Source organism: Pan paniscus, chromosome 9 (assembly GCF_029289425.2).
Source record: "Pan paniscus chromosome 9, NHGRI_mPanPan1-v2.0_pri, whole genome shotgun sequence".
Classification (NCBI taxonomy): domain Eukaryota; kingdom Metazoa; phylum Chordata; class Mammalia; order Primates; family Hominidae; genus Pan; species Pan paniscus.
The window spans coordinates 7,137,169-7,164,864 of NC_073258.2; the positions used below are offsets into that span (position 1 = coordinate 7,137,169).

General features: G+C 38.9%; 2 protein-coding genes across 2 annotated transcripts; both read right to left on the bottom strand.

Annotated features, from left to right (window-relative positions):
* Positions 1 to 1,069: 1,069 nt before the first annotated feature.
* Positions 1,070 to 5,800, bottom strand: LOC100976603 (olfactory receptor 51E2). The gene has a single exon (XM_003804647.4). It carries the CDS (start codon positions 5,748 to 5,750, stop codon positions 4,788 to 4,790), a length of 963 nt encoding a protein of 320 aa, XP_003804695.1. The 5' UTR covers positions 5,751 to 5,800; the 3' UTR covers positions 1,070 to 4,787.
* An 8,111-nt stretch (positions 5,801 to 13,911) lies between these two features.
* On the bottom strand, positions 13,912 to 21,344 carry LOC112441183 (olfactory receptor 51F2-like). Its single transcript, XM_055093842.3, has 2 exons — positions 21,144 to 21,344; positions 13,912 to 15,176 (listed from the first exon to the last, which is right to left on the bottom strand). The coding sequence occupies exons 1-2, from the start codon at positions 21,150 to 21,152 to the stop codon at positions 14,247 to 14,249; spliced, it is 939 nt and encodes a 312-aa protein (XP_054949817.2). The 5' UTR covers positions 21,153 to 21,344; the 3' UTR covers positions 13,912 to 14,246.
* Between the last annotated feature and the right edge of the window lie 6,352 nt (positions 21,345 to 27,696).

Consider the following 27,696-nt stretch of genomic DNA (forward strand, 5'->3'; position numbering starts at 1 on the left):
AAAACCCCGTATTTACTAGAAATACAAAAAATTAGCCAAGCGTGCTGGCAGGCACCTGTAATCCCAGCTACTCGGGGAGCTGAGGCAGGAGAATCGCTTGAACCCGGGAGGTGGAGGTTGTAGTGAGCTGAGATCGCGCCATTGCACTCCAGCCTGGGCAACAAGAGTGTATTGAGACAACTGTGTCTCAATAAATAAATAAATAAAGAATTTGGACTTGTATAGTTTGTGATGCCGACCTTAGATTGGGCTGGCCCAGTTAATTTAATTTGTGTTTTGCATGTTGTCTTTTTTATGGGGTTTCTTTCAATTTTCAGTTCTCCCTTCACAGGTTAGCTGCTCACAGGGACAATTTTCCCCCCTTTTATAACTTTTAGGTTTGTGTTTGTCAGAGTTCTCCAGAGAAGCAGAATCAAAAGGAGATATATAGATAGATAGACACATAGATAGATAGACAATATGTAGAGATAGAGAAATAGAGATATTTATGTTGAGGAATCAGCTCACACAATGGAGACTAGTGAATCCAGTATCTGCAGGGTAAGTCAGTAGACTGCAGAGCCAACGTGGAACCAACATGGCAATTAAGTCCTCAGGCCATGTCTGTTGGGATAATTCTTGTTGCCCAGGGGCGGTCAATCTGGTCTATTAAGGCCTTCAACGAATTGGATGAGGCCCACCCCCATTATGGAGGACAATCTCCTTTACCTGAAGTCCTCTGATTAAAACAGTAATCTCATCTGGAAAAAAACACCCTTACAGGAAAATCCAGAAAACATGTGTGACTGAGTATCTGGGTACTGTGGTCCAGCCAGTGGACACATAATATTAACCATCACAAGGTCATATGATTTTTTCTCAGCCACATGATCACAACTTTATTATTCCAATCAGTAAGGTATTGCTAAATTATTACTTGGCAGTCATAGAAGGATAATTGAAAGTATAATTATACTTACATAATTATAATTGAATTGTATAATTCAATTACACAAAGTATAATTGAAGGAATTTTTTCTATTTCTGTACTGCTGTCTGAGAAATGAAACCTACAATAAGGTTATAGGTAGAAAAATGGAGAAGAGAAAGTTGACTTACCTAAGTGTGCACAGTGCCAGGAAGCCTGGTCTCCCGCCTTCTGTTTGCTCAGCCTTAGGCTAGGTGACCAGATGTACATACAGCTGGTATCCTTCAGGATGGGATTTGAAGGCTATAAAAATTGCCACTATAAATAATGGCCCTGTTACAACCTTGGTAGTCCTACTATTAAAACTTTATTACTTTGAACTAAATATCATCCTCTTCAAGCTACTCTTGAACTCCTGGGCTGAAACGATCCTCCTACCTCAGCTTCCCACAGTGCTGGGATTACAGGCGTGAGCTACAGCACCTGGCAACACATTTTGAAAAAAGAAAAAAAAAACAAAAAAAAACTTAATAATATATTTTAAACCTAACATCTAAAATATAATCATTTCAACATATTCTTAAGATAAAATTGATAATGAGAGTTTTACATTATTTTTGGCAATTTTTATTGTGATAAACATACATAAAATAAAATTTAACATTTTAAACATTAAGTGTACAATTCAGTAACATTAAGCAGATTCATATTGTTGTACAACCATAACCACTATCCATTTCCAGAACTTTTTTATCATCCCAAACTGAACCTCTGCACCCATAAACAATAACTCTCCATCCTCCCCTCCCCCAGCCCCTGGTAACCTGTATTCTACTTTCTTTCTTTATGAATTTGCCTATTCTAGATACCTTATATGAGTGGAATCATATATTATTTGTCCTTTTGTCATCTGGCTTATTTTATTTAGCATAATGTTTTCAAGTTTCATCCATGTTGTAGCAGGTACCAGATTTTTAAGAATGAATAATATTCCACTGTATATATAAACCACATTCTGTTTATCCATTCATCTGTTGATGGACATTTGGGTTATTTCCACCTTTTGGTTATTGTGGATAATGCTGCTATGAACATTGGCACAGAAGTCTTTGGCCTACTTTTTTTTTTTTTTTTTTTTTTTTTGAGAAGGAGTGTCACTCTGTCGCTCAGGCTGGAGTGCAGTGGTGGCGATCTGGGCTCACTGCAAGCTCCGCCTCCCTGGTTCAAGTGATTCTTCTGCCTCAGCCTCCAGAGTAGCTGGGATTACAGGTACCCACCATCACACCTGGCTAATTTTTGTATTTTTAGTGGAGATGGGATTTTACCATATTGGCCAGACTGGTGTTAAATTACTGGCCTCAGGTGATACACCTTCCTCAGTCTCCCAAAGTGCTGGGAATACAAGCGTGAGCCACCGTGCCCAGCCTGGGCTACTTTTAAAAGTTAAAAATCTTAGGACAGAGGAAAGGGGAGAGGAGATAATAAGAATATATAAACAACCTATCATAGTGGGAGACAGTAAGGGATTAGCTATTCACAGAAGAGAAAGAAATCCACTATTCACTAAATTGTCAATATGGCTATGTTCTTAGGCATATGGAAGTAGGCTGGAGGATCCAAATTGAGGTAAAGCAATGGACAGGAAGGTAGAAGAGGACTGAGATTGTGGGGAGAGACATAACAGAGTTTAACCTCATAAAATGAGGCACCTGACCTCATTATTTGAGGGTGGGGCCCAACACCTGAATCTCCACTTTACAGAGCATGGGTACACTTTCATTTCTTTAGAGAAATCACCCATTTCTTCCATTGTGTTTTCTCCCCTTAGCCCTGGCCTATGCACATTGATTAACTGCATGACTTTGGAAGCCACTTTACTGCCTCTGAACAATGAAGCACAGTTGAATGCTCACAGATCTATATGCTAGCAGAATCTGTCATCAGTACACATCAAGTATCTGTGGTTCCCTCCTCCTAAGAGAGAGCCTACAGTATAGAGTCTCCCTCATGGTTTATCTACCCAAGTCCTGCACCCAAGACTTGCTTAGTGAAGCTACAGAGGGAACATATAGGCCCAATGATTGTATTCAGATCTCAGCTGCTCACTGGATCTGCTCAAAAGTACAGTGGGAATACCCTACCTTGAAATAAGATGCATTCAGCATCCTTACTAACGTGTGAACCATTCCAGTCAGGATTCCTGCACTGGTGAGAAAGAAGACTAGGAAATCACTCACATCTCCAATTCTGATTTATAGGATTCTATAAATGTAAAATCAATAGGCATAACACTCAGCAAAATTTAAAATAAAATTTTATTTTATCTTATACTCAAGTTCAGACAATAGCATGTGGTGTACATTCAAAATTTTTGACAGGTACAGAGCACATTAAAAAATGAAGACATGATCAAGGAGATGTAAGAGACAAATAGACAACAACATTCTCCCTGAATCTGGAAAAAGCAAGCAATAAGATCACGAAAGGCAGCTGTAAAACAGGATTATTCTGCATGTGTTGCCCACAACTAGGGCAAGGTTATCTCTCATCACAAGTACAAAGCCATTGATGTTAGTGTGTAACAGAGAGAAAACAGAGGATTTGTACAGCCGAGGAAATAAATGGCAGATGTTACACAGGAAGCAATATAACATGGTCATTAAGTAACTGTATTCAACCATCAAATTTAATTTTAAATCTTGGCACAGTGCCCACAAGCCGTGTGACTTTAGTCCCCTTGATAATATAAACTTCATTTCTCTCACTTATAATAAAGAGACACAAATGGTACCTACTCCATAAAGTTACGAAGAACACATAAAACCTGTGAAGCACTTATAATAGTGCCGGAACATTGTGAGCACACATGAGATGTTCATTGGCATTATTATTAAGGGCTTATATAAATTCCCAGGTAATGCATAATAACAGTAGAGACTGTGACAAGCCCTGGCTTCCATAAATTGTCAGCTTCATTTTCCCTGTTTCATTTGATGTTATTCCATTTTATGCTTTGAGACAGGGTCTTGCTCTGTTGCCCAGGCTAGAGTGTACTGGTATGATCGTGGATCACTGTAACCTCAAACTCCTGGACTCAAGCGATTCTCCCACCTCAGCTTTCCAGGTAGTGGGGGCTACAGGTGCACACCACCATGCCAAGCTATCATATTCCCTATTTAAAAAGTTGTACACAGGCCGGGCTCAGTGGTTCACACCTGTAATCCCAACACTTTGGGAGGTCGAGGCGGGTGGATCACGAGGTCGGGAGATCGAGACCATCCTGGCCAACATGGTGAAACTCTGTCTCTACTAAAAAATACAGAAAATTAGCCGGTCATGGTGGCACATTCCTCTAGTCCCAGCTACTCGGGAGGCTGAGGCAGAAGAATTGCTTCAACATGGGATGTGGAGGTTGCAGTGAGCCGAGATCGTGCCACTGCACTCCAGCCTGGTGACAGAGCGAGACCTCAACTCAAAAAAAAAAAAAAGTTGTGTGTGACAGCTAACCATAATAAAAAAAAAAAAAAAAAGAAAGAAAAAAGAGAGAGAAAGTAGGGACAACACTAAATCATTAGTAATTTGAGCACATTTCCTCCAAGGCATATGCTATTTTTCAACTTGGTTTCAATCATGTATCTTTATTGTTTTTCTTAATGTTATAAGCATGTTTGGTTTTATTGTAGTCTTTAAATCATGTAATACTTCATTAGTATGTATTATTCCACATAATAGTCCTTTAAGTAGATGTACCATACTTTAGTTTACTATTCCAGCCGGAGAAAAATACTGATGTGCTTATGGGCAACTGGAAATAAGCTAGTGTTAGAAATAATTATGTTTATCAAGCCAATAAAGATAAGGAGAAGTGTAGTGTTAAGGGTCACTTGCCTCCCACAGCCTGAAAGTCCTTGTCACAGCTGATCTTGAACATAGCCAGCACCCGTGTTCTGATCTGTTTGGTTTTGGCACCATAGATGATGGGATTGATGACAGGAGGCAGCAGCAGATAGATGTCACCCATGACAACACGCACAATGGGATGAAGGCTGTTTCCAAAGCGGTGTACCACTGAGAGGCCAATAAGTGGCACATAGAAGGCGAGTACCACACCAATGTGTGACACACAGGTTCCAAAGGCCTTGGCCCGCTCTGACTTGGAAGGCAGTTGCAGAACCGTTCGTATTATCAGAAAATAGGACAAGGAGATGAACATTACGTCCACGCCCATGACCAGCAGAATGGCAGTAAGACCATATACCACATTGGGCAAAGTGTCTGCGTAGGCCAACTTCATTACATCCTGGTGGACACAATAGGAGTGTGAGAGGACATTGGAGTGGCAGAAGGCCAGCCGCTTAATCAGCAGAGGCAGTGGGAAAAAAAAGAGGGATCCGCGGACCACAGCCACGATGCCAATCTGGGCTGTTACTGTATTGTTGAGCACTGCAGCATGGCGCAGTGGGTGGCAGATGGCCACATAACGGTCAAAGGCCATGGCCAGCAGGATGGTGGATTCAATGGCTGAGAGGGCATGAATAAAGAACATCTGGGTAAGGCAGGCCTCAAAGCTAATCTCTCGGGAATCAAACCAGAAAAGGGCAAGGATCTTAGGCATGGTGGATGTGGATAAGGCCAGGTCAATGGCTGCAAGCATGCAGAGAAAGAGGTACATCGGAGCGTGCAGGCTGCGTTCCGTCCTTACGATGAAGACCACGATGCAGTTTCCAAACATTGCCACTACATACATGGAAAGGAGGGGGAAGCCAACCCAGAAATGGGCTTTCTCTAGTCCTGGGATACCAATAAGCACAAAGGTGGCATGTGTGAAGTTGCAGGAACTCATAGCTGGAACTGAGGAGGGGTGACTGGAGAGGGTGAGGTCACACTGGCAGTCTGCAGGGACATAGAGCACAATCAGAGAATGCCCTGGAAACTTGAAACTGACATCCCACCCCTTTTGTCTTCTCCCACCCCCACTTAGGGTCTTTCATAAGCTCTGAGGCCCTCTTCCAAAGGCGGGACTGTGACAGATCAAATTCATTTATGCATCACTACTCTCAAGGTTTATTTAAATTTTTAAAAGGGAATCTTGGGAGAGCAATGCTTTTTCCAAAATGTAATTCCCTCAGATTCTTCCCACTGGTCCATACCTTCGTTGCCTGGATATTTGTTGGCCCTTTTTTTTTTCTGATAGGTGTTAAGAGATACACTTTTGGGAGCTCCTTCCAGATAAGGCTGCCTTTCTTATTTTACTTTCCCTGCTTCCCTCCCCCCACTTTCTTTCTTTCTATTATTCATTCATTCCAGAAGCATTACTAGCATAATACATGCATTTAATTCATGAGAAAGGGAGAGGCATGATCACAGAGGAATCTTCCTGTTTAGACTTGAAACATGAGTAGAAATTAGACAGAGTGGAATAATGGGTGTTCCAAGGCAGTGAGGATAGGAGATAACTGCAAATTTTCAGGATTCCCAGTCCTCAATTCTAAAGTCAGCCAGAGGAATAAGAAGCACAGCAATGACATTTTTTTTAAAGCTTAAAAGAATATAAATAAACAAAAACTAAGAAAAAAATGCCAAAAGTCAATCTCTTTCGGATTAAAGGAAACTCATCTGTGGTCATAAAATCAAGGTAATGGCTCCCTCCGATGACTTCTTCAGAGATGAAGGTGCTGGCAGGACACTGGTGAGTACCTCCGCACCTGAAAGCTTCTTCCAAGGCCATTTTAATTGCATCCAAGGATAGTTTGAGTTGAGTCCTTACTTTGGAGAAGTATTATTAATTTTACAATGATATTTTTAGAGCTTTGTCTTTCCTGAAACTTGTGCCAACAAGTCATTCATCTCAGGGGAGACATTTCTTTTTTAGAAGCCCAGTGTTGCTTTGCCACAACTCCCTACCCTCACCCAAACACCTGGGCTCTAACTTCATGAAACTTCTTCTCCGCTAGGTTGCCTAGATGCCCTGGTCTTTAGAGCTAATTTTCTCTAAAAAGCCAAAGCCTTGGCTGCAAGGCCTAACTTTTGGAAACAAATGATGCAGTGTCTTCATTGATCATCTGTTTCATTGAAACAGGTTAGCTTGCTTATATTGCACTCCCCCAACCCCAGAATTCTTCACTCATCATCTGAGTTCTTACTGCAGCTGGGAGATGCCCTTCAGTTTGGCCTTAATGTAGAGGGGTTAGATACCAGTGATCTTAAAGTACAATATGATAAAATTAGTACAAAGAGATTTGAACTGGATTCTCCCCATCTTGGATAAGCAAGGAAGGACAGATTTGGGGTTTGAAGGTTACAAAACCCATACTTCTGCCTGTATTTTCTCTTCTCCACCTTCAGAACTTGTGCAGACAAAACAGCTAAGCTCCTTGACAAATATTAAATCCCATATTTGGCTCCCAGTTGCTATCAGAACATGAAAAGCCCTTTTCGGAAGCAGATGATTGCATCCTTTAGTGAGATACAAGATAGTTTGCATCTTGCATCCATCCATCCATTTCTGTATCCGTCATAGCTTGGGGAAGGGGATATAGAAATTTAAACAAATCATACTGAAATATATGGGGCGGAACTAAGGAACCTTCCCTGAAGAGAGGTCAGATCACTAGACCACTGTGTTCCAGAGAAATGGGACCCAGGGTGAAGAAAAGAGCAGGCATGGAGGGAGAGCAAGGGGAACACAGGGATGTATATTTACTTTCTTAATGCCTTTTGCCCAGGCTACCACATGCAGTGTTGACAGATAACAAGAGTCTTTATTGGCCCCAGAGCTGGGTACTTTCTTAAGCCCTCTCTCTGCAGAGCATATTTTCTGCCTTGCTGGTACCTGCACATGCTTACTCGAGTATAGGACTTTAGGCTATCATCTCATTTCCCAAAATACCTATCCTGAAAGACCTCACGTCACCCTCCCATGTTGCCTGGCATCCTGCCTAAAGTAGACTCCCTGCTAAACCCAATTTCAGCTTCTCTTTGGGTCCGAATGTGACTGTTGCATTCATTCTCACCTGCCTTTCCTGATTGTTAGCTAAGACTCTGGGACATTTCTTCCCAGCCCATAAAGCTGTGGATGGGACACAAGGGCTTCTCCCTGCCCTGACTTGAAACAGTATGTGGGGTCTTCAAGGTCCCTTAGGATGGCAGGAGCCAAGGCTGCCTGACCCCAGGTAAGGGTGCGCTCACCTGAGAATGGTACAGTCCTACTTAGAAAGAGCAGCTGGAGCTGGTTTTGCTTTCTGGTTCAGGCCTTTTTAATAATGCCACTCAGAAAGCCCATGGGAACAGACAGTGAGAGTATGAACTGAGGCCCCAGGGACTTGGCAGACAGAGGAAAAACATCTCCATGTCCACTTGTGTGCCATTCCCATGGGCTTCCCACTGTTCCTGTCCAGGGAGAGCAACCTCAAAACACCCACTGCCTCTTCCATCACTTCCACACTCACATATACAGGGCTCTCGACAATCTGCTCCCACTTCTCCAAGCTAAACCAAGCACACACAGTCAGCCACAGGATTAGTGTGTTTCCTCATGTGCCACTCTGCTAGATGCAGCAGACATCATATGTGACTAGGCATGGTCCTTGGGCTTTAGGAGTTTGCATCCTCTCTAAAAATACAAAAGTATAGTTCCATAATTCAAAATAGGGGCATGCAATTCTCCATATCTTTCCCTAACCTTTCTTCTGGTTGACAAAACAGCCCTTAATGTATCAAAGCTGCTCTTCATTGCTCCTAGATTACAGATAAAGCCCAGATGATATGACAGCTTTTTGTCCTAGGTCATATAGTTAATTAGTGATAATATTGGTTGGAGAACAAGGTATTCCGACTGTTTATTCACATTAAACAAATGTTTGTCAAAGGCTTACAATGTTATAAGCAAAATAGATAAAAAAACTCACCCCAACTACCTTCTCCAGGATATTGAGGTATCCTCAGTACCTCATGATGCTTGATGGCTGTCTTCCAGTGACGTGTCCCCTACGTCATACCCAGCAGGGTTACCTTCATACTTTATTAATATTTAACACTAACCTGTTCTATCTGCCATCCTTTCTAAGTATGCCTCACACATGAGTCTTGCTTTGTCATTGTCACTGTAATCTTTGAACACAGAAACAGAAGTACTTCCATCAGCCATTAAGTATTTATTGGTCATCTATATCTGGCAATGGAGTTAATTAATTCATTCATTGTGTAATAAGCACATTCTCAAGGCTAGTTTTGTGCAGGCACTGTGCTGAGTTTAGGGTGCCAGAGGTGAATAAGACAAAGTCCCTGCCTTCAGGGTGGTCATACACACCTACCCAAACAAACCTGAAATGGTATGAAAGAGCAGTGAATGCCACAGATTTTTATAGGAACTTGAGAAGGGTATTTAGTCATTGGGTGGGTCCAAAAAGAGGGTATTTCAGCAGGTAGAAAATCATGAAAGAAACAGAATTTTCTATAGAAGAATTACGAACAGTTGTAGCTTGGCTGAAGCATAGAGTCAACCAAAAAGGAAAGAGAAACTGGAGAGGTCAATGGATGTGAACTGATGATATGCTGTGAACTCAAGGACTTCATCCTGTAGGAATTGGGAGGTGAATAAATGGTTTTAAGCAGGGACATCACAACTAGACATGTGTTTCAGATTGCTATTCCAGAAGCTGTTGGGAGGGTGAATTTGAGGAGAACAAAGTGGAAGTGCTTATGAATTTAGTCATGTGAGACAGGAACTTAAGATACATAGCATTTCCTCATCCTTCACATCCAATTATTCAACCGATCTTGTCTATTTTTCCTTCTAAAAATCTTTTGCATGTTTCCTCTTATTTCCATCTTCACCACCACTACCATGTTCAAGTAGCTACAACAGTGGCCATGTGACTACTAGTGCTCTGGCTTTTAGGAAAGTCCCCAACTCATTGTGAGCTTATCCATCTTGGTCAGAGCATGACATTTGTTCTGCAACCCACCCAGTCTCGGTGTCTACATTACCAATTTCCTATAGATGGAAGCTTATAAGCTGCCAGGATTGTTGGACAGGAGGACTGTCCACAGGTTAGCATTTGTGAGGTGAGGTGGGGGACGAGAATCTGCAGAAGTTCTGTGAACATCTCAGTTGTCCTCGAGGTTGACATTCCTTTTTCTCCTTTCCATTTTTAGGACTTTGAGTATCTCCATCCTTTTCCTTCAGCTCTATTTGCTATCCTTTGTAGTAGTAGTGTATGGAAACAAATAAACAAAAAATCTAGTCTGTAGGCCTGTATCATCTGAGCTTTTCCATCTTTCCACTTTGGACCTGCCTGTAGCTTCTCTGGATTTTTGTTTTTGCTTCATTGTGAGTTATAGATATGTAAAGATGATCTGCGGGGGTACGTATTAGGGAATAGAAGGGGAAAGAAATATGTAGAAATAAACTGGCAGTTTATTCAAAATATAAATCACCTCTTTAAAGTGGCCTCCTAATTTTTACTCTTACCTACATTCATTCACTAGACAAAGCAAGTTTTTTGTTGGAAAGTGGAAATAAAGCTTCACAAGATTAGGATCAGGGTATACTAGGTCATATGAAAAAGAGCAAACTTTTTATACCAAATGGCAGTACTTGGCACAGTATTCTCCAAAATGTGAAATTTCATGAAAGTATATTTGTAGATATGAAGAACTTTCTGATGTAAAAGAAATTTGTTATCTTCTTGTGTGCCATCCGAATTCTAACACATCAAAGATAGTATTTCTTCATTAATTCAATGAAGAGTAAAAGTTACAATGGACCAGACACTATAGATAGAAATGTGGAAACAGCAGCGAGTAGACCCAGTCCCTGACCCCGAGAAGTGAGCTCAGAGTTTGTTGTGGGGAGAATGGTGACAAGAGAGTTTGGAAAGAGTTGTCTTGACAGAGAAGAACAAGGTGCTGTAGGAGCACCTGGAAAGGGCACCAGGCAGACCAGAGAGGTCAGGAAAAGTCCCTGAAGGAGAGCCCCTTCTATTCTAAGTCAGGAGAAGGAAGGGAGTGAGAATACTCTAGGTGGAGGTAGGCTTAAAAGGGACAGGGCATTCTTCGCTGGGACTTAGGACATGCAGGTTGTTTGTTGTCTCTGGGGCATTGTACAGAGGGGAAGCAATGAAGCTTAAGAGGTAAACAGAGCCAGATCATTAAGACATTTTACTATTTTTACTATGTGGCAGGCAGGCCCTGTTTTAGGGCTGGGAGATAGCATAAATGGAACAAATTCTTTATTCTCAAAAACATTATGTTGTAGTAATGAAACTAGAAAATAAATAACATATATGTGATATACTGGGGTATAAAAATGCTAAAAATTAAAAATAAGGCAGATAAAGATGAGAGTGAATTCAGGAGGAATTGAGGGAGAGGTGTTGTTGTTGTTATTATTATAACATCAAGGGCCCTGTAATGGGGTGCACTTGAGCAGAGATCTGTATAAAGTGAGGTGTAAGTCACGTGGGTCTCTGGAGGACGAACATTCCAGGTTGTGAGAATAGCATGTGTGAACTCTGATGTTGAAGCATGCTTGATGAGTTTAAGAAAATATTTGGAAGCTAGTGTGGGTGACATAGAGTGAATCACTGGCAGAGTAGTAGAAGATGATATTGGGCTGATGGAGGGAATATAGATCATATAGATATTTATATGCTTTTACAGTGACTGTGAATTTTTCCTGGGTGAGACAGGATGCCATTGGGGTATGTTGAACTTGATCTGCCTTGTGCATTAAACTAATCAGTCTAACTTCACTGTGGGGGGAAATAGACTGTAAAGCAAATGTGGATGAAGGAAGGACCACCAGAAATCTGTTATAATAATTCAGGTCCAAGATGATGGCTTGCATCACAGTGGTAGCAGTAGAGGTGGTATAAATTGACTTGATTTTAGACATCAATATCAGAGATATCTAGAAGAAAGGGTCACCAGGATTTACTAAAAGGTTAGATGTAGCATCGGGGTGATAGAAAGGCATCAGGGATAACTCCAAGTGCTTTGTCTCAACAAATTGGAAGGTAGAGTTACTGAGTTAGAGAAGACTGTGGGTGAGCATGCTTTTTCCTTGATGGGAATATTAGTATATATTAGATGTTGATTCTAAGATGATTATGAAACATTCAAGTAGTGATATTGATACACAGGCAGTGGGATAAGTCTGAACTACAAATATTAATTTGGATTTTGTCAGCATAGAGATGGTACTTAAAGACATGATACTGGATGGGATGACCAAGGAAGGGATTATGACAAAGCAAAAAGGTCTGAGAACAAAGTCCCAGGACATTCCAACATATAAAGATGAAGAGTAACAATAATTGAAACTGAAATGTTGTTGTCAAACAGGCTGAGGATTTGACATAATTCTTACAGTACTATAAATACTATAGTCACTTAATAAATTTCCTACAGGGAATGATGAGGAAACCAGAAAAGAAACAGCCTATATGTAATATGTTGGGGAATAAAAATGCTAAAAATTAAAAATAAGACAGGTAAGGATGAGAGTGAATACAGGAAGAAATTGAGGGAGAGGTATTACTATTATAATTATTATAACATCAAGGGCCCTGTAATAAGGTGCAGTTGGCAGAGATCTCCATAAAGCGAGGGGGCAAGCCTGTAGATACGAATGATTACTTCTACTTCCTTTCTGGACCTGATACCAACTATACAGCCCATCTTAAATTAGTGATATTAGTGTGGCATTGAAATATATGCATGCACACGTATGTTTATTGCGGCATTATTCACAATAGCAAAGACTTGGAACCAACCCAAATGTCCAACAATGATAGACTGGATTAAGAAAATGTGGCACATATACACCATGGAATACTATGCAGCCATAAAAAATGATGAGTTCATGTCCTTTGTAGGGACATGGATGAAACTGGAAACCATCATTCTCAGTAAACTATCGCAAGAACAAAAAACCGAACACCGCATATTCTCACTCATAGGTGGGAATTGAACAATGAGATCACATGGACACAGGAAGGGGAATATCACACTCTGGGGACTGTGGTGGGGAGGGGGGAGGGGGGAGGGATAGCATTGGGAGATATACCTAATGCTAGATGACGAGTTAGTGGGTGCAGCGCACCAGCATGCCACATGTATACATATGTAACTAACCTGCACAATGTGCACATGTACCCTAAAACTTAAAGTATAATAAAAAAAAAAAGAGAATTAATGGACACACCCAGGGTGGAATGAATTATCTTTCTGAATTGAGCCATTACATGACCATTATGGCACAAATTAAAAAATTCATAAGTAAATGACCATAATTCATTTGTAGTCACTTTCCATTTCTGCTGGGGCAGAATGTTGATGGAGGGTTGACAGAAATGCTGAAATATGCTTGAGTCAGGAAAGATCATCAGGTAGAAATATATCTGTAAGGTATGAAGATTTGATTTGGGCTTTTTCTCCCTAATTTGACTGAAAATTTCTAGAGGATAGAGTTGTGTTTTTTTTAATTAATTTTTTTACTTCTTTATGTTTCCTAGTAAAAATTGCCTGAACTTCTCTCTATATTTATATTTATAAATATAAATATAATTTACATATATAAGTACATAATTTATAAATATAAGTTTATATATATAAGTTCATATAATTTTTACAAATATAAATTATATATAAATTATATACCTATATATTATATTATAGGTAGCAATATAGCATTTAAGTTAAGAGTGTGGGGGACTCTGGAGTCAGTCTGCATGGATGTGCTCTGCCATCAGCAACACCAGTTACTAGCTGTTTAAGCAAGCTACTTAACATTTCATGCCTCAATTTTCTTATTGATAATTAAAGTGATTATCTTATAACATTGCTTTAGATATAAAATATGTTAATACATACAAAAAACACTTAGAACCATGACTTGTCAAAGCAAATAATAAATGGCAATCAAAATTACTAGAACAGTTGGAAAATACTACCTATTTCTCACAAAGGAGTGACTTTTCTGTAATGTGTCATTCTAACTGCTGTGAAGTAGATGAGATAATAATAGAAAGGGTGTTGGCAGGGACAGAAGGCAACAACAGTTTGGACCCAACAGTGGTGTGAGAAGGAGAAATTTTATATATAAGGCTAATTTTAGGCTGTTCATCTCTTCCATCCCATGTCTTCACCTCCTCATCTGGAAAATAAAGTAGTCAAACTAGCTGATGTTCTAGATACATTCCAGCTTTAACTTTAAATGATTATGTGCTTAGCTTCAATGGGCACCAGTTCTTTGGTTGTTTTTTGTTTTTAATTGGAAACATGACCTGAAGTATACCATCTTGAGGGGTCCATCTAGTGCTAGAATTCTACAATTTTATGTTTCTTTGGAATGGAGAATTTTTATCACAGCTCTACATATCTGTTTGGTTTTCACACTGTAGATGACAGGGTTCATCACAGGGGAGATCAGCAGGTAGGTGTTAGCAATCATAGTATGTACATAGGCTGGGGCTTGTTTCCCAAATCTGTGAACAAAGGACAGACTGATCAATGGAATGTAATATATAGCAACAGCCACAATGTGGGAGACACATGTACTGAAGGTTTTCTTCCTCTCTTCTGGGGAAGCAATGCTAAGGACAGTCCTAATGATCAAAACATAAGAAAGGAGGATGAGAAGTAAGTCTACACCAACAGTAGAGAACGTGGCAGTCAGCCCAACTGCACTGTTGATTCTGGTGTCTGTGCATGAGAGCTTCATCACATCAGGGTGGTAGCAGTAGGAGTGGTGGAGTATTTGGCTGTGGCAGTAGGAAAGTCTTGTAAGAAGTGCTACCATTGGTGTCAGCATTAGGATCCCCCTGATGACACTTGCCACTCCAATTTGAGCTATTCTGGAGTCAGTTAAAATCATGGCATACCTAAGGGGATTAGAGACGGCCACAAAACGATCAAAAGCCACGGCCAACAGCACTGAGGATTCCATGACAGTGAAGAATTTAATAAAGAACATCTGGGACAAGCAGGCATTAAAGCTGATTTCCCTCACATTGAACCAGAATATACTCAGCATGGTGACCAGAGTGGATATGGACAGGCCGAGGTCAGTGGCGGACAGCATGGAGAGGAAATAGTACATTGGTTTGTGGAGGCTGGGCTGAGTGATGGTAGCGAAGAGGATCAGGCTGTTTCCCAAGAGAGCAGTTACATAGAGGAAGCAGAAGGGAATGGAGATCCAGGTGTGGAAGGCTTCCAGCCCAGGAACACCAGTGAGCAGGAAAATGATGGAAGTGGAGGTGATATTCTGCAAAGTTGACGTGATGAATGAAAAGTACAGAACACGATGAGAGCTTAAAACAAAAAAAAAAGCTACTTTCATTTGTGTATTGATCGAATTAAAATAATTTTATTGTACAGAGAACTGATGAGTATTTATATAATATGAAACTATGAATGGCTCATTTAAATTGATTAAAAAATGTCAGATTTCAACTGCTTTAGTGGGCACTTTGGTTTGTTTTTGAATTTGCCTCAGTGTACAATCTTTCTTCTCTAGGGCCCTTTGCTGGCAGCTACATTTATATCACGTGACCACTCCTCTGATCGTTCTAGCCATAGATAACCGAACTAAGAATAAACACTTTACCCTGAGTTTGCCAATCATATTTCATTCTTTCTGGCATGTTTAAATTGTGCTAAAGGGGTAGTGCATTATTTTTCCTCTATGGTTGGCACCAGAGAAAAATACACTGGGGCTGTGGAACAGCAATATTACATTGGTCATAAGTGTGGAAAGCAGAGAAGCTTACAGACAATTTGGGAAGCCAGAGAATATGAAGAAAGAGATCATTATAATACAAAGTAACACATAGGAAGTGACAAATAAATGGCTTCAGCATCTAACCATTAAAGAAACCCTTACAATATGATACCCGGCATCATATTTGGAAGAGATGGTTAGAACACAGACCTCCCACCAGGCTTAGGAAGACAGGAGGCTGCCCCCACCTGATATAATGTGCTGCCACGTTCCAACACAGTTCTCTCTTCAGTCTGCTGGAAGACTAGTTCTCCAGAACAGAATCTCTCTATTTTGTTAAGACATACTTCTTAGGAGATACCTAATTGAATGTTACTGTTTTGTTTCAGAGGGAAAAATATAACTTTATTGCAAACATCACATTTCTTTTTTCATAGAGTAGAGAATTGCAGAAAGGTAGATAGATGGGTATGGTTGAGTTGAAGACGGGGGTCTAGGGAAAAACAGAGATTAGGGTTTTGGCTGCAGAGGGCTCAATCAATGAGAGAGAGCCAGTTGCAGGGTAACTTTTCTTCAGGGGAAAAGAAAGGGTGCTGGGTGGCTGACAGTAAGTGTTGACAAACGAGAGGTTGGAGAGGAACCTCAACGTATCCAGACTCACACATTCACCCTGATAAAGTGCCACCTCAAGGATCACCGGAAGAAGTCTTAGTGAAAAAAAAAGGGGGGGTGGGGGTGTGATTTAATTAAAATTAACGGAAAACTAGATGAAAAACAAGAAATTATAGATTACATGATTTGGCCAAATAATGAAACTATAGCTTTAGATTCTGAAATTTATAGTAATGACAGTGTCCTCAGGCGAGTGATGAAAATATCTAAAATGTATGATCAAACCTCTTAGAGAAATAAGAATTATAGTTAATGTATAGTATATTTCAAAAAAACTAAAAGAGAGAATTTTAAATGTTCACACCACAAAGAAATGATAAATATTTGAGGTGATGGATATGATAATTAGCTTGATTTGATCATTCCACAATGCATACATGTATAACAACATCACATCTTACCCCACAAGTATATACCATATTATTTGTCAACTAGAAATAAGATAAAATAATTTTGAAAAACCAAAACACACTAATAAGGAATTAACAGAAAGAGAGCATTCAGTAGGTTTGTAGTATTTGGAGAAGGCTTTCTAGAAAAAGCAGCGCTTGAAAGATTTCTGTGTTTTATATAAGTTGAGACGAAGAATTCCCAGGCTTTCAGAACGGCATGTGTAAAAGTGTTGAGCAGGCTGGGCGCGGTGGCTCACGCCTGTAGTCCCAGCACTTTGGGAGGCCGAGGTGGGCGGATCACGAGGTCAGGAGATCCAGACCATCCTGGCTAACACGGTGAAACCTCGTCTCTACTAAAAATACAAAAAATTAGCTGGGCGTGGTGGCGGGCGCCTGTAGTTCCAGCTACTGGGGAGGCTGAGGCAGGAGAATGGAGTGAACCTGGAAGGCGGAGCTTCCAGGTGAACCGAGATGGCGCCACTGCACTCCAACCTGGGCGACAGAGCGAGACTCCGTTTCAAAAAACAAACAAACAAACAAAAAACTGTTGAGCAACAGTGCACTTGTAACACTTCTCTTGATCTTGCTTTACTCTCTCAGGGACATTAACTGAGTGTCTGGATCTTATATAGTGCTATTTTAGAAGCTAAAGGACAACGCAAATAAAACCCCACTTAGAGAGTTTATAATCCAGTGAGGGAGAAAGAGCAGAACCGTTGTTCAATAATTTCAATATCTCATATACAGCGATGAATAATAAAAATGGTTATGAAAGTACAGAGTGGCTCCATTTACGTCAATTAATTCTGGCTTTCATGATTTTTAATTCCTACGCAATATCTGAGTTGTAATTTTTGTCATTGTGTTGTAGGACATTTTATGTAACCACTTAAAAAAATTAAATTGCTATTTGAATAATTTCTCTTTCATCCTAACTTCTTCATATCTCCCATTACCTCATTTCAACAATTTATTCATTGCCTATTTTCATTCTTCTTGGCAGTTTTTTTCCTCCTTCTTGCCAAGAGATCATAAACAAAACAAAAGAAAACCATAGTGTATATATTTTGACCTGATCTGTGTTGGGCCTAGCAAAAAAAAAAAAAATGACTTCTCTCCTTTCCATCACTTTACAACCATATCTTCCTGCACCCTTCCTACATTCACGCTGGGCTCAGAGACAGAGGGTACCTTATTCTTTTTCCTAGCCAATAACTCCACTTTAGCTCCTATCAACCAGAAACACTTAGTTCAGTTCAAACTGAACTGAACTATACATATATATACGTGTATGTATATATATATATACATACACGTATATATATACACACACATACATATATATACGTATATATATATACACACACATACATATACACACACACACACACACACACATATGCAGGGAGCTGAGCTTGCTGTGTCAAGAGTCTAGGGACTCTTACTGAAAATAAAAAATGACTAATTTTAAATATCTACTACATGCCAGACAGCGTCTATCAGCAGTAACAGAGACAAACAGATAAATGCTACTAGTTGTAGAGTGTATAAGGATAGGATGTATCTAATCGATAAGGCAGAAGAGATAATAGTGTGGAGTGGCAGATTTGGAGTGTGTGCATACATGAATGTGTCTGTGTGTGTCAAGAAGAACTAGTTCCAAGAATCTTAACAGAATGTATGATTTATAACTGTGTGAAGTTTTGATGGGTAGATGTGAGTTTATAAGGATGAAAAACAGGGGAAGTGTGCTTTTGCAGTGCCGTTGATAAAATGAGGAGAGACATGAATGAAAGAATAACATAAGCCAGTTTGTTGGATAACTACAAGAGAAGGGGTATATCGAAGTCTTAAATGTGAGGCTAGGTGCTGTGGGAAATGAAGCTAGAGAAAGCACCAGAGGTCAAATCATGAAAATCTTGAATTCCATGGACAGTGTAATGAACTTAAATTTTTGAAGAGCATCAAGAGCCAGACATTTCTAAACATTTTATTCACCTTTTATTGACCACTGGAAGCAAGGAGCTTTGCTTTTAATAAATAAATCATTTTCCATCTCTTCTCATTTAATGCCAACAAAATTCCTTTCCCTCTTTAGTATCTTGTTTAGTGCCATTGGTTGCTTTTTTGCAGTCTGCAATACTCAAGTTTTACTCCAACTCAACAATAAAAGCTTCCCACAGTTTTGTATAGATATTTCCAAACCATTCATTTCAACCAGGATATATTGAATAGTTTTCATAATTAGCCTTGTGCTTTGATAGTGAGGGATACAAGACATAAGCCCTGTTTCTCTCTCAATTTCCTGCTGTATCTTTTATAAGGATAAAAATTCCTTTGGAGAACAGTCCGCTTTTGTTTATTATTCCTTCACCTTCAGTAACAATCTGAATTCTTTCCCTAATGACTCTGAAAATCCTCCAAATGATGTCACCCGTGATTTTCTACATGCCAAGTCCAAAAGTTTAATCTCAGATTTGTTTTTCTCTCCCTCATCTCAACTTTCAGCAATATTTACCTCCTCCTCCTTGAAACTTTCTCCTTCATTAGCTTCAATGATAGTTATTCTGTGAGGTTTTTTTTTTTCCTGTTTGTTAAACAATGGTTTTGTTCTCTGCCTTATAAATTGTGGGATTCTAGAGGAGTCTGCTTTTCTCCCAAGAAGTACCTCTTCTTTTCTTGCTTTTCATATGCTCTCCTTGAGATATCTTGGTTATTCTCATGGCTTTAAATAGCACTTATATCCAGAAGACTCATAAATCTGCAATCTAATTATGGCATCTCCAGAGTTCTGTATTTTAAAAGTTAGCAGAATCTTTAACGCTGTGGCAAAGTTTCTGGTTTTAAGGGTAAAGGTAGTAATGAGACATGAAAATACGGTGAAGCAATCAAACCTGTAATTTAGAAAAATAATTGACAGCATTTTGGAGAACAAAGCTCCTTGCTTCATGTGGTGAATAAAAAGTAAATAAAATACTGTGGCTACCCCTGAGGGACATCTCTACCCATCATCACTCAGTTACTTCAACTTCTACATGAGACAAATGGAACTCATTCTCTCCTCCCCTCCAAACCTGGCTCTTCCTCCTGCTTCATTTATCAGCAAACGACATCGAACTCTAGTAAATCATTGAATTAAAATTACTACCCACCACACACACACACGTGTGCACACACATACCCTCCTCTTTCTCTCTCTCATCCCTTACATATAAAGATTAGTTTTTAATTGATTCTACTCCTGAAATGTAAAAGATGAGAACCTCGGGAGGTCTATATAAGAAGGCCAAGCAATTGTTAGTAGTGGGTACTTGCAGCTATTATTTCATTGCATTTTTCTTACATTGAAAAAATCTTAAGTGTTTATATCCAAGACAAGAGGGGGACTAATGAATATCCTTAGAAGGAGGCACTAAATTTCCCCCAAGCTTCTCTTTTGTGCTGCCTTCACTCTAGAATCTTTCCAACCCATCCTCTCCAATCCATATATACTTTCATTTTCTCTCTTGTGAAATAAGCTATATTCTCTCAACTAATTTTTCTGCCCACTCAGATTACAATGATGCTCCTCTTTCATTGCAGTATATAAGCTATAGCTTGTGGCTGTCTTAATCTGCTGAACTAGACCGTATAGTGTCATCAGTATTCTCCATGCTATTGTCAATGGTATGGCTATCATGCGTGACTGACCTGGGTTCAGATTCTTGCTTAAACACTAACTAGTTTTGAGACCATCTACACCATTAATAAAAATATTACTCATAGAAATAGCTACCATTTCCTGGACACGTGTTCTGTGAACATTATTGTCCTCAGTGCTTTATAAGCATTATTTTAATTCTTACTATATCATCATGTGACAAGTATTATTAGATTCACTTTAAATTCATTTTTCTGGTAAAGACACTGAGTATCAGAAGTCTGAAACATATTTGAAATCACATACAACTGGTGAAAGTCAGAGCTGAATTTTTAACTCAGGTCTTTTTAATTCCAAAGCTCGTGCTCTCAAAAACAATTGTTTTACTGAAATCTACAAGTAATATAAACTTTCTGTGACCCAGTTCCTCATCTATAAGACAGAATATGCGCTGTGTTTAATACCAGTAGCTGGCAGGCAATGCGTTCGAAATTGGTAATTTTTCATTTTTAGTAATAGTTATTGGGCATAGAAATGAGATTCACTGACTGTGATAAATACATTAGCACACTGATTAAACCATTTGACTCAAAACAAGTTATCTAACCTATATCAGGCAGAACGAAATACCCATTCTCTACGTATTTCCTGGGAATAAATAATTCTGAAATTCTACCGTCCTCCTCAGCCCACCATACCAACATCTAATCTAATTCTGCACATTGTGAGGAAATTACTCCCTGTGGGTGAGAAAGTCCAATTCATCTAGAGTCAAGCATTTTCATTGAACAAAACAGTTTTACTTACAGAGCCCATACAGCAGTTCGGCCTGTTCCTTTCAGGCTGACTCAGAAGGCTGAGGAGGCTTTAGATTCCAGGGGAGGGCCAAGCTTGCAAATATAAGGAGACTTATTCCAGCCTGACTGGAGACAGGCACAGAGCTGAGAGGCCAATTCCTGGTGGTGGTGCTAACTCACTGTGTCTTCAGGGTGTGGAGATTCCCAGAAGACTTCTTTTGCCTCATACAGTCCTTTTATATCTGTTCCATTATGCAATTACTTACGGTGGCTATGTGCTTTATGGGCTGATGTAACCATTTTTTCATGTGTCATTTCACTCAAAAGCTTTTTTATTTAACGGCTTTATTGATATATCATTCATATACTATAAAATTCACCCATTTATAGTGTATGATTCAATTGTTTTTAGTAAAGTCACAGAACTGTGCAAGAACCATCATCACAATTCAATTTTAGAACATTTTTATTACCCTTAAAAGGAACCTGAGAATCACTAGCAGTCACTCTGAAGGAGATTTTAAAAAACGAAATACTGTAGCAAATTGCTAAATGACATCTCCTATTATGAGTGAGAGTCCAACTCCACCCCTTAACTCCTCAGTATCTATGATTATTCACAGCAGTATGGTTTCATTAGCCCACCTGTGGTTCTTTGCAGCGCAGTCTTTCTCTTACAGATAAAAAATAATTCATTTACTCATCCATACATATATCCAGTAAATATTTCATAAGAATGTCCCATATTCTAAACATTATACTCAGTGATAGAGTTTTTTTAAAAAATATACCATAATTCTTACTGTTTAGGATTTTAGTGTAGAAGATAGACAGGTTAACCAATAATTACATGTTAACCAATGATAAGGTTATCCTAGAGGCATGAACCAAATGCTTGGTGAATACAGTAGGTAAAAATCTTAGTTCACAACTTACTTGTGTATAAAATACGGTTTCATTTACTTTTTTATAATTTGACCTATTTCATATTTTGAAGTCCCAACCTACCAGGCTGAAGAGAATTAGTCACAATAATTTGGGGTTCTCTCTACTTATAGTCAAATTTTGAAAATCTTGTATTATACCAAGAAAAATTGCAGGTAGGTGGGTGATTGACTTGGCCAATGATGTCACCTTCTGTCAGTTTACTATTACTCTCATTAGTCTTTAATAAATAGAATGCATAGATTGCTATAAGTTGTCCATCTTTTCTCCTTATGGCCTCTTTAGATCCTTAGATATTCCCACCAATTTGGACCACACTTGGGCATATGGGTCTTTGATTCATTCTCAGTTTCTGTCTCTTACACCCTGCATTTAATCCATTGGTAAATTATGTCAATCTCTTTGAAAAATACAATCAGAAATTGATCACTGTTTATCATCTCCAGAAATGTCACCTTTATTTAAGTCACAATTATCTCTCACTTGGGTAACTTCGGTAGTTTCCTAACCATTCTCCCTGCTTCCGATATTATCTCCTCTCCACTATCAAGTCTGTTTCACTACTGAAAATGTCATGGCCTGAGATATTTTCTTCTTCATAATGTAATAAAAACAATAAATAACAAGAACAATAATATTTTATTACGCATTCTACATCCATGATACTAGGCCAAGTGTTTGTGGTAGACAGGATAATGGCCCCTAAAGATACCTATGTCTTAATGCCTGGAACCTGTGAATATGTCACCTTACATTGCAAAGGGACTTTGCAGATGTGATTAAAGTTAAATAACTTGAGATGGCAAGATTAGATGGATTAGCTGGGGTGGATCCAATATAGTCACATGAGTCTTTAAAAGTAGAGAACCAGAGAGATGGCAGCATGAGAAGGATTTGATCCACTGTTGCTGGCTTTGAATATGGCAGAAGGAGGCTACAAGCCAAGGAATGTGGGAAGCCTCCAGAAGGAGAAAAGAAGAGAATTGATTTTTCCCTAGCCCCTCCATAAAGAAATGCAGCCTGGTGATTCCTTGATTTTAGTTCAGTGAGATCCATGTCAACTTTTGACTTACACAACTCTACAATAATAAATTCAGTAGAAGAATCCATTATTAGTTTGATTTATGTCTTAAACTATGTTTAAGCCAAAAATTAGAGTGTAAGTAACTTACCTAAGTTTCTCAGTTATAAATGGCACAAGTCGTATTCAAAGCCTGGGCTATCTGACACCCTCTCAGTTTTCAAAACTCATTTTCTAAACAGTCTTCACATGACTATCCATTCACCACTACTACTTTCAATTTGAGTCATCTACACCCCAAAGCCTGCATGCATGCTGATGTGCCAAACTGAATGTTAACAGGTTGTCACTTGTGCATGCTTATACCTTGCACATAAAGGTATTTTATTGTTGTGTTTCCGCACAGGAAACTTCTTGAGACCTTTGAAAACACTTTCTCTACCAAGTTGGGCAAATTGTAGGGCTGTGACTCTTTTCCCATTAGTCTCAGAAACTATTTGGGAATAGTCACATATTTTTATTCTTATGGTTTAAAGAATGTTACTCTTATAAGAAAAATAAAGTTACTATAGTGGTACCATGTAAATTCTGTGCCAGAGCTTAGTACATGAAAATGAAACTAGCGTGTGTACTGGTTAAAGCACCAATACACACACTGGCACACTACGTCAAAATATGGCTCTTCTCACTGCCCTATTCTCATGCCAGCCTAGCAGAACAGTAGCTGGTAATTTAACTAAACTTTCTGAAAATTTGAGTTCAATGTTCCTCCATGAAATCACACAGCAACACATCTTATTAATACATTAATATTAACACCATTGAGTCCAGGAAACATATCATAGTCTGTGATGTCATTTGACTTCATATTAACGTTTCTGAAACTTGGTAATCCAAACAGGAAGTACCAAATTGGACATAGGAAAACTCTGCACTAGGAACTTGAAGTAAGTCTTATTTATTGACTGTCAACATTTACTACGGCAAACAGTAAAATATTCTTGGCTATCAAATCAGCAAATGTTTTTTAAAACACATAATACATAGTGTTGTGTTGCTGTGTTACACTGGACTAAGCATTGTTTTACAATGTTTGCATGAACTTTCTGGAAGCATATTTTCCAGTATATTGTTGTCTTAAAATGTCCGTAATATTCCATTTCTAAGAATTTATTGAAAGGAAGATATCAGAGATGCAGGCCATATTTTATGTACAGCAAAATTTATTGCCCCATTATTTACAGTGGTAAAAAATATAGATAAAAATTCTCAATGATACAGAATATATAAAGCATTTATATCGAGTCCTGGGATGTTATGCAACTTTTAAAATTTGTGCATATACCAGCTGAAGTGGATGGTCATGCTTGATCAGGAAATAGAAAAACAAGTTTCAGGGCTAAGACTAGCACAAGGAGCAAACAGATTAAGATATAAAAGAAACAGGGTTTGATACAGGAGCAAGAGGCCAGAGGCAAACCAGGTAATCCAGGGTTAATGCACTGAAATTGTAGAAATAAACTTAAAAGAGAACAAACAATAACAACAGCAACGAAAACGGGTTGCTGTGTGTTACTGTTTGAATATGTCTCCCATGTTGGAAATTTAATTCCCAAAGTCATATCTTGATGAGATATGAAGCCTTTCGGAGATAAGTTGGATCAGATAAGGTCATCATGATGGGACTGGTGGATTTATAAGAAGAAAAAGAGATCTGGGCTGACACAAATGCCCTTGCCCTTTTGCCATGTGATGCCCTCCACCATGTAATAGCAGCACAAAACCTCTCTCCAGAGGCTGGCACCATGCTTTTGAATTTCCTAGCCCCCAGAACTGTGAGCTAAGTATACTTCTTTCCTTCACAAATTACCTAGTATTTGGTATTCTGTTATAGCAAGAGGAAATAGATTAAGACACTATGTCAAAAACCATTTTGTTTATACTACTGTTCAGAAAAATTATTGGAACTCCATATGGCCTACTAGCCCTCCATGGTCTGATGAAAGCCTCACTCACCTCTTTTCCTGGATCCAGCCATGTTGGATTTAGCAGTTTTCCTACCCCGTTGATATGGCTAACACTGACCATTCAATTTTGGTGTATATAGAAATATCACTCCTCCTTACCTCTCCCTGTGAACTTCTAGCTATTCCTAATATTCCTATTTATTCCATTCTTCTCTGCTCCCACTATATCTTGTTGCACATGCTTTCATTAAAGTTCTTAATTGATTTATTAAGAGAAATATTGTATAGATACTCTACATATATCTGGTATAGAACAAGATCCTGAGGGTATAACAGTGAACACGATAGATATCACCCCAAATATTACACAGTTTGAAGTCTAGTGGGGGATACAAATAAGTAAATGGGAAATTAAAATACTGTATTATAATTACTCTACAAGTGGTATTCACAGAGATCTTTGCTATTGAAGGACCAATAATGTTAGCATCGCCTGGAAACTTGTTGGAAATGAAAAGAAAATTAGATCTTCTGAATTAGAACCTGCGCTTTTGCAAGATCCCTAGCACATTAATGTGCCATTCATATTTGTGAAGTGCTGGTATAGATCACCTAGGTGCTGGGACAATTTAGCCTGTGTGATCAAGGGAGGCTAACCAAATGTAATTGATAATATGAGATCCGAGTGAGTGAAAAGGGTTTTGACAGGGGAGCTAGTAATGAGGGCAGGAGAGTAGAGTAGGGTGAGGAGACGACAGAAGGTTAAGGAAATGTTCCAGTCATGGTCAGCTGCTGTGGTGTTTCATCTGCTTGGCGGACTGAGGACCAAATTAGGGCACTGCAAAGTAGGGAAACTAAAAAGAAAAATTAAAAAAGGATAAAAAACCCCCACATAATTAAGCTTCCATTAATTTATCCACAATCTGCAATCAGAAAATCTAGGATAAAAAGTCATTTTAATTTTAATATAAATAAAAAATAAAACTGTTTTGAATTATATTTGAAACAGAGTTTAGGAATCAGTAAACATCATAATACTGCCTCAGAGAATAGAATGAGAGAAGGCTCAGACCTGAGCCAAACCATGCCATGTTTAGGAAACTGAAAATGAGTTCTGTATGACTGAAGGGGAGAGAGTAGAAATAAATGTTTCTCCACCTAAAGCAGTCGCAAGGCCAGATTTCTGAGGACCTGGGAAGCCAAAGAATTGAAAGCAGGATAATGTCCTGACCAGATTTGTGTTATAATGGTTGTCTATCTATCTGTCAGATATATGAGTTCCTTGAGAGTAGATACTACACCTTCTCATCTCAACATTGGAACATAGTATCTGACACATACTAGGCACTAAATGATAATTTAATAAAATTGCTATATTAATGAGAACAATAGTAATCATGATAAATAATAAAAATAAATTATTACAATGATTAATAACACATTTTGAGTGAGTGCAAATGTGCTAAGACCTTTTTATGGATCAATACTGGGTTATCTTATTTTACAACATAGACTTATAAAGCAGTATAACGATTTTCTCCACATTAAAAGCAAAAAACAGAGGTGATGTAGTCTAAGGTCACACGATTGGTGACAGAGCTGAGCTTTGGACCAAGGTTGTCTGGTTGTCTGGTTGGACCAAGGTTGTCTGGTTCCAAATACTTTCAGTTGAACCAATGCTATGTTGACTCTTAATGGACAGGTAGATGTAGGCAAGTGTGTAACATACTTAAGTCCTGGGACAGTACAATTAGAATAGACAACCAGTCAAAATGAGCATTGACCATTTTGCCCTTCTTGTATCCACTGATTGTTAAGCCTTGGCTGGTGAATGGTTTAAATGTCTGGAGTGTGCACTAAAAAAGAGTCCGAAGCTCTTCTGTGTTCCATTTTCTGCAGCTGTGTGTAGAAGATCAGCCCGCACTTGTGTCTGTGAGCATGAACCAGTGCTCCTGAGACTGGAATTCCTAGCATGGATAGTAAAATTTTCACATTTATTTCCCTGTAGCAGCCTGGACATCTGTTTTTGCTTCTGTATCTTGAAAGCTTCTATTTAAATTGTGCATTTTTTCCCACGGAGTCTCATACATTATGTGGCACATTTATCTGGGACTGTTAAGATTTCCCCCCCAACCCGTTGAGGTATTTATGGGGGAAGATTATGCTTCTATTAGTCCAGAAAATACCTAAAAAGAGAGCATATTTTCTCAGGTTCTTTATGAACTTCTGGGAAAAAATGCATCTTTCCAGATTTTCCTAGGGATCTAGAATCTTGTGACATAAGAAGAAGAAAAAAATTAAACAGGATAATTAAATTTTCTGCTCTGTAGCAACTCTAACGGGAATAGTTAACTCGTCCCCTTCTTCCATACAGCAGGACTTTGTAAGGTAATGGCCTCTTGATACAGCCTCTTATGCCAAGAAACATGTTTAAATAGTTGTCCTTGAAATTTACCAAGCTTCCAAGCTCATCATTAATTGTGAAACGCTGTATTAATGACAAAGCTGAAAGCCATTTATGAGTGTCCACAGCTTAAATAGAAGCTGTCTGTCAAACATGGTTAATTCTCCACCACAGTGGTAAACATGCTGGTAGCAGTTTTAGGACAGAGCAGCCTAGTATCTCTGTA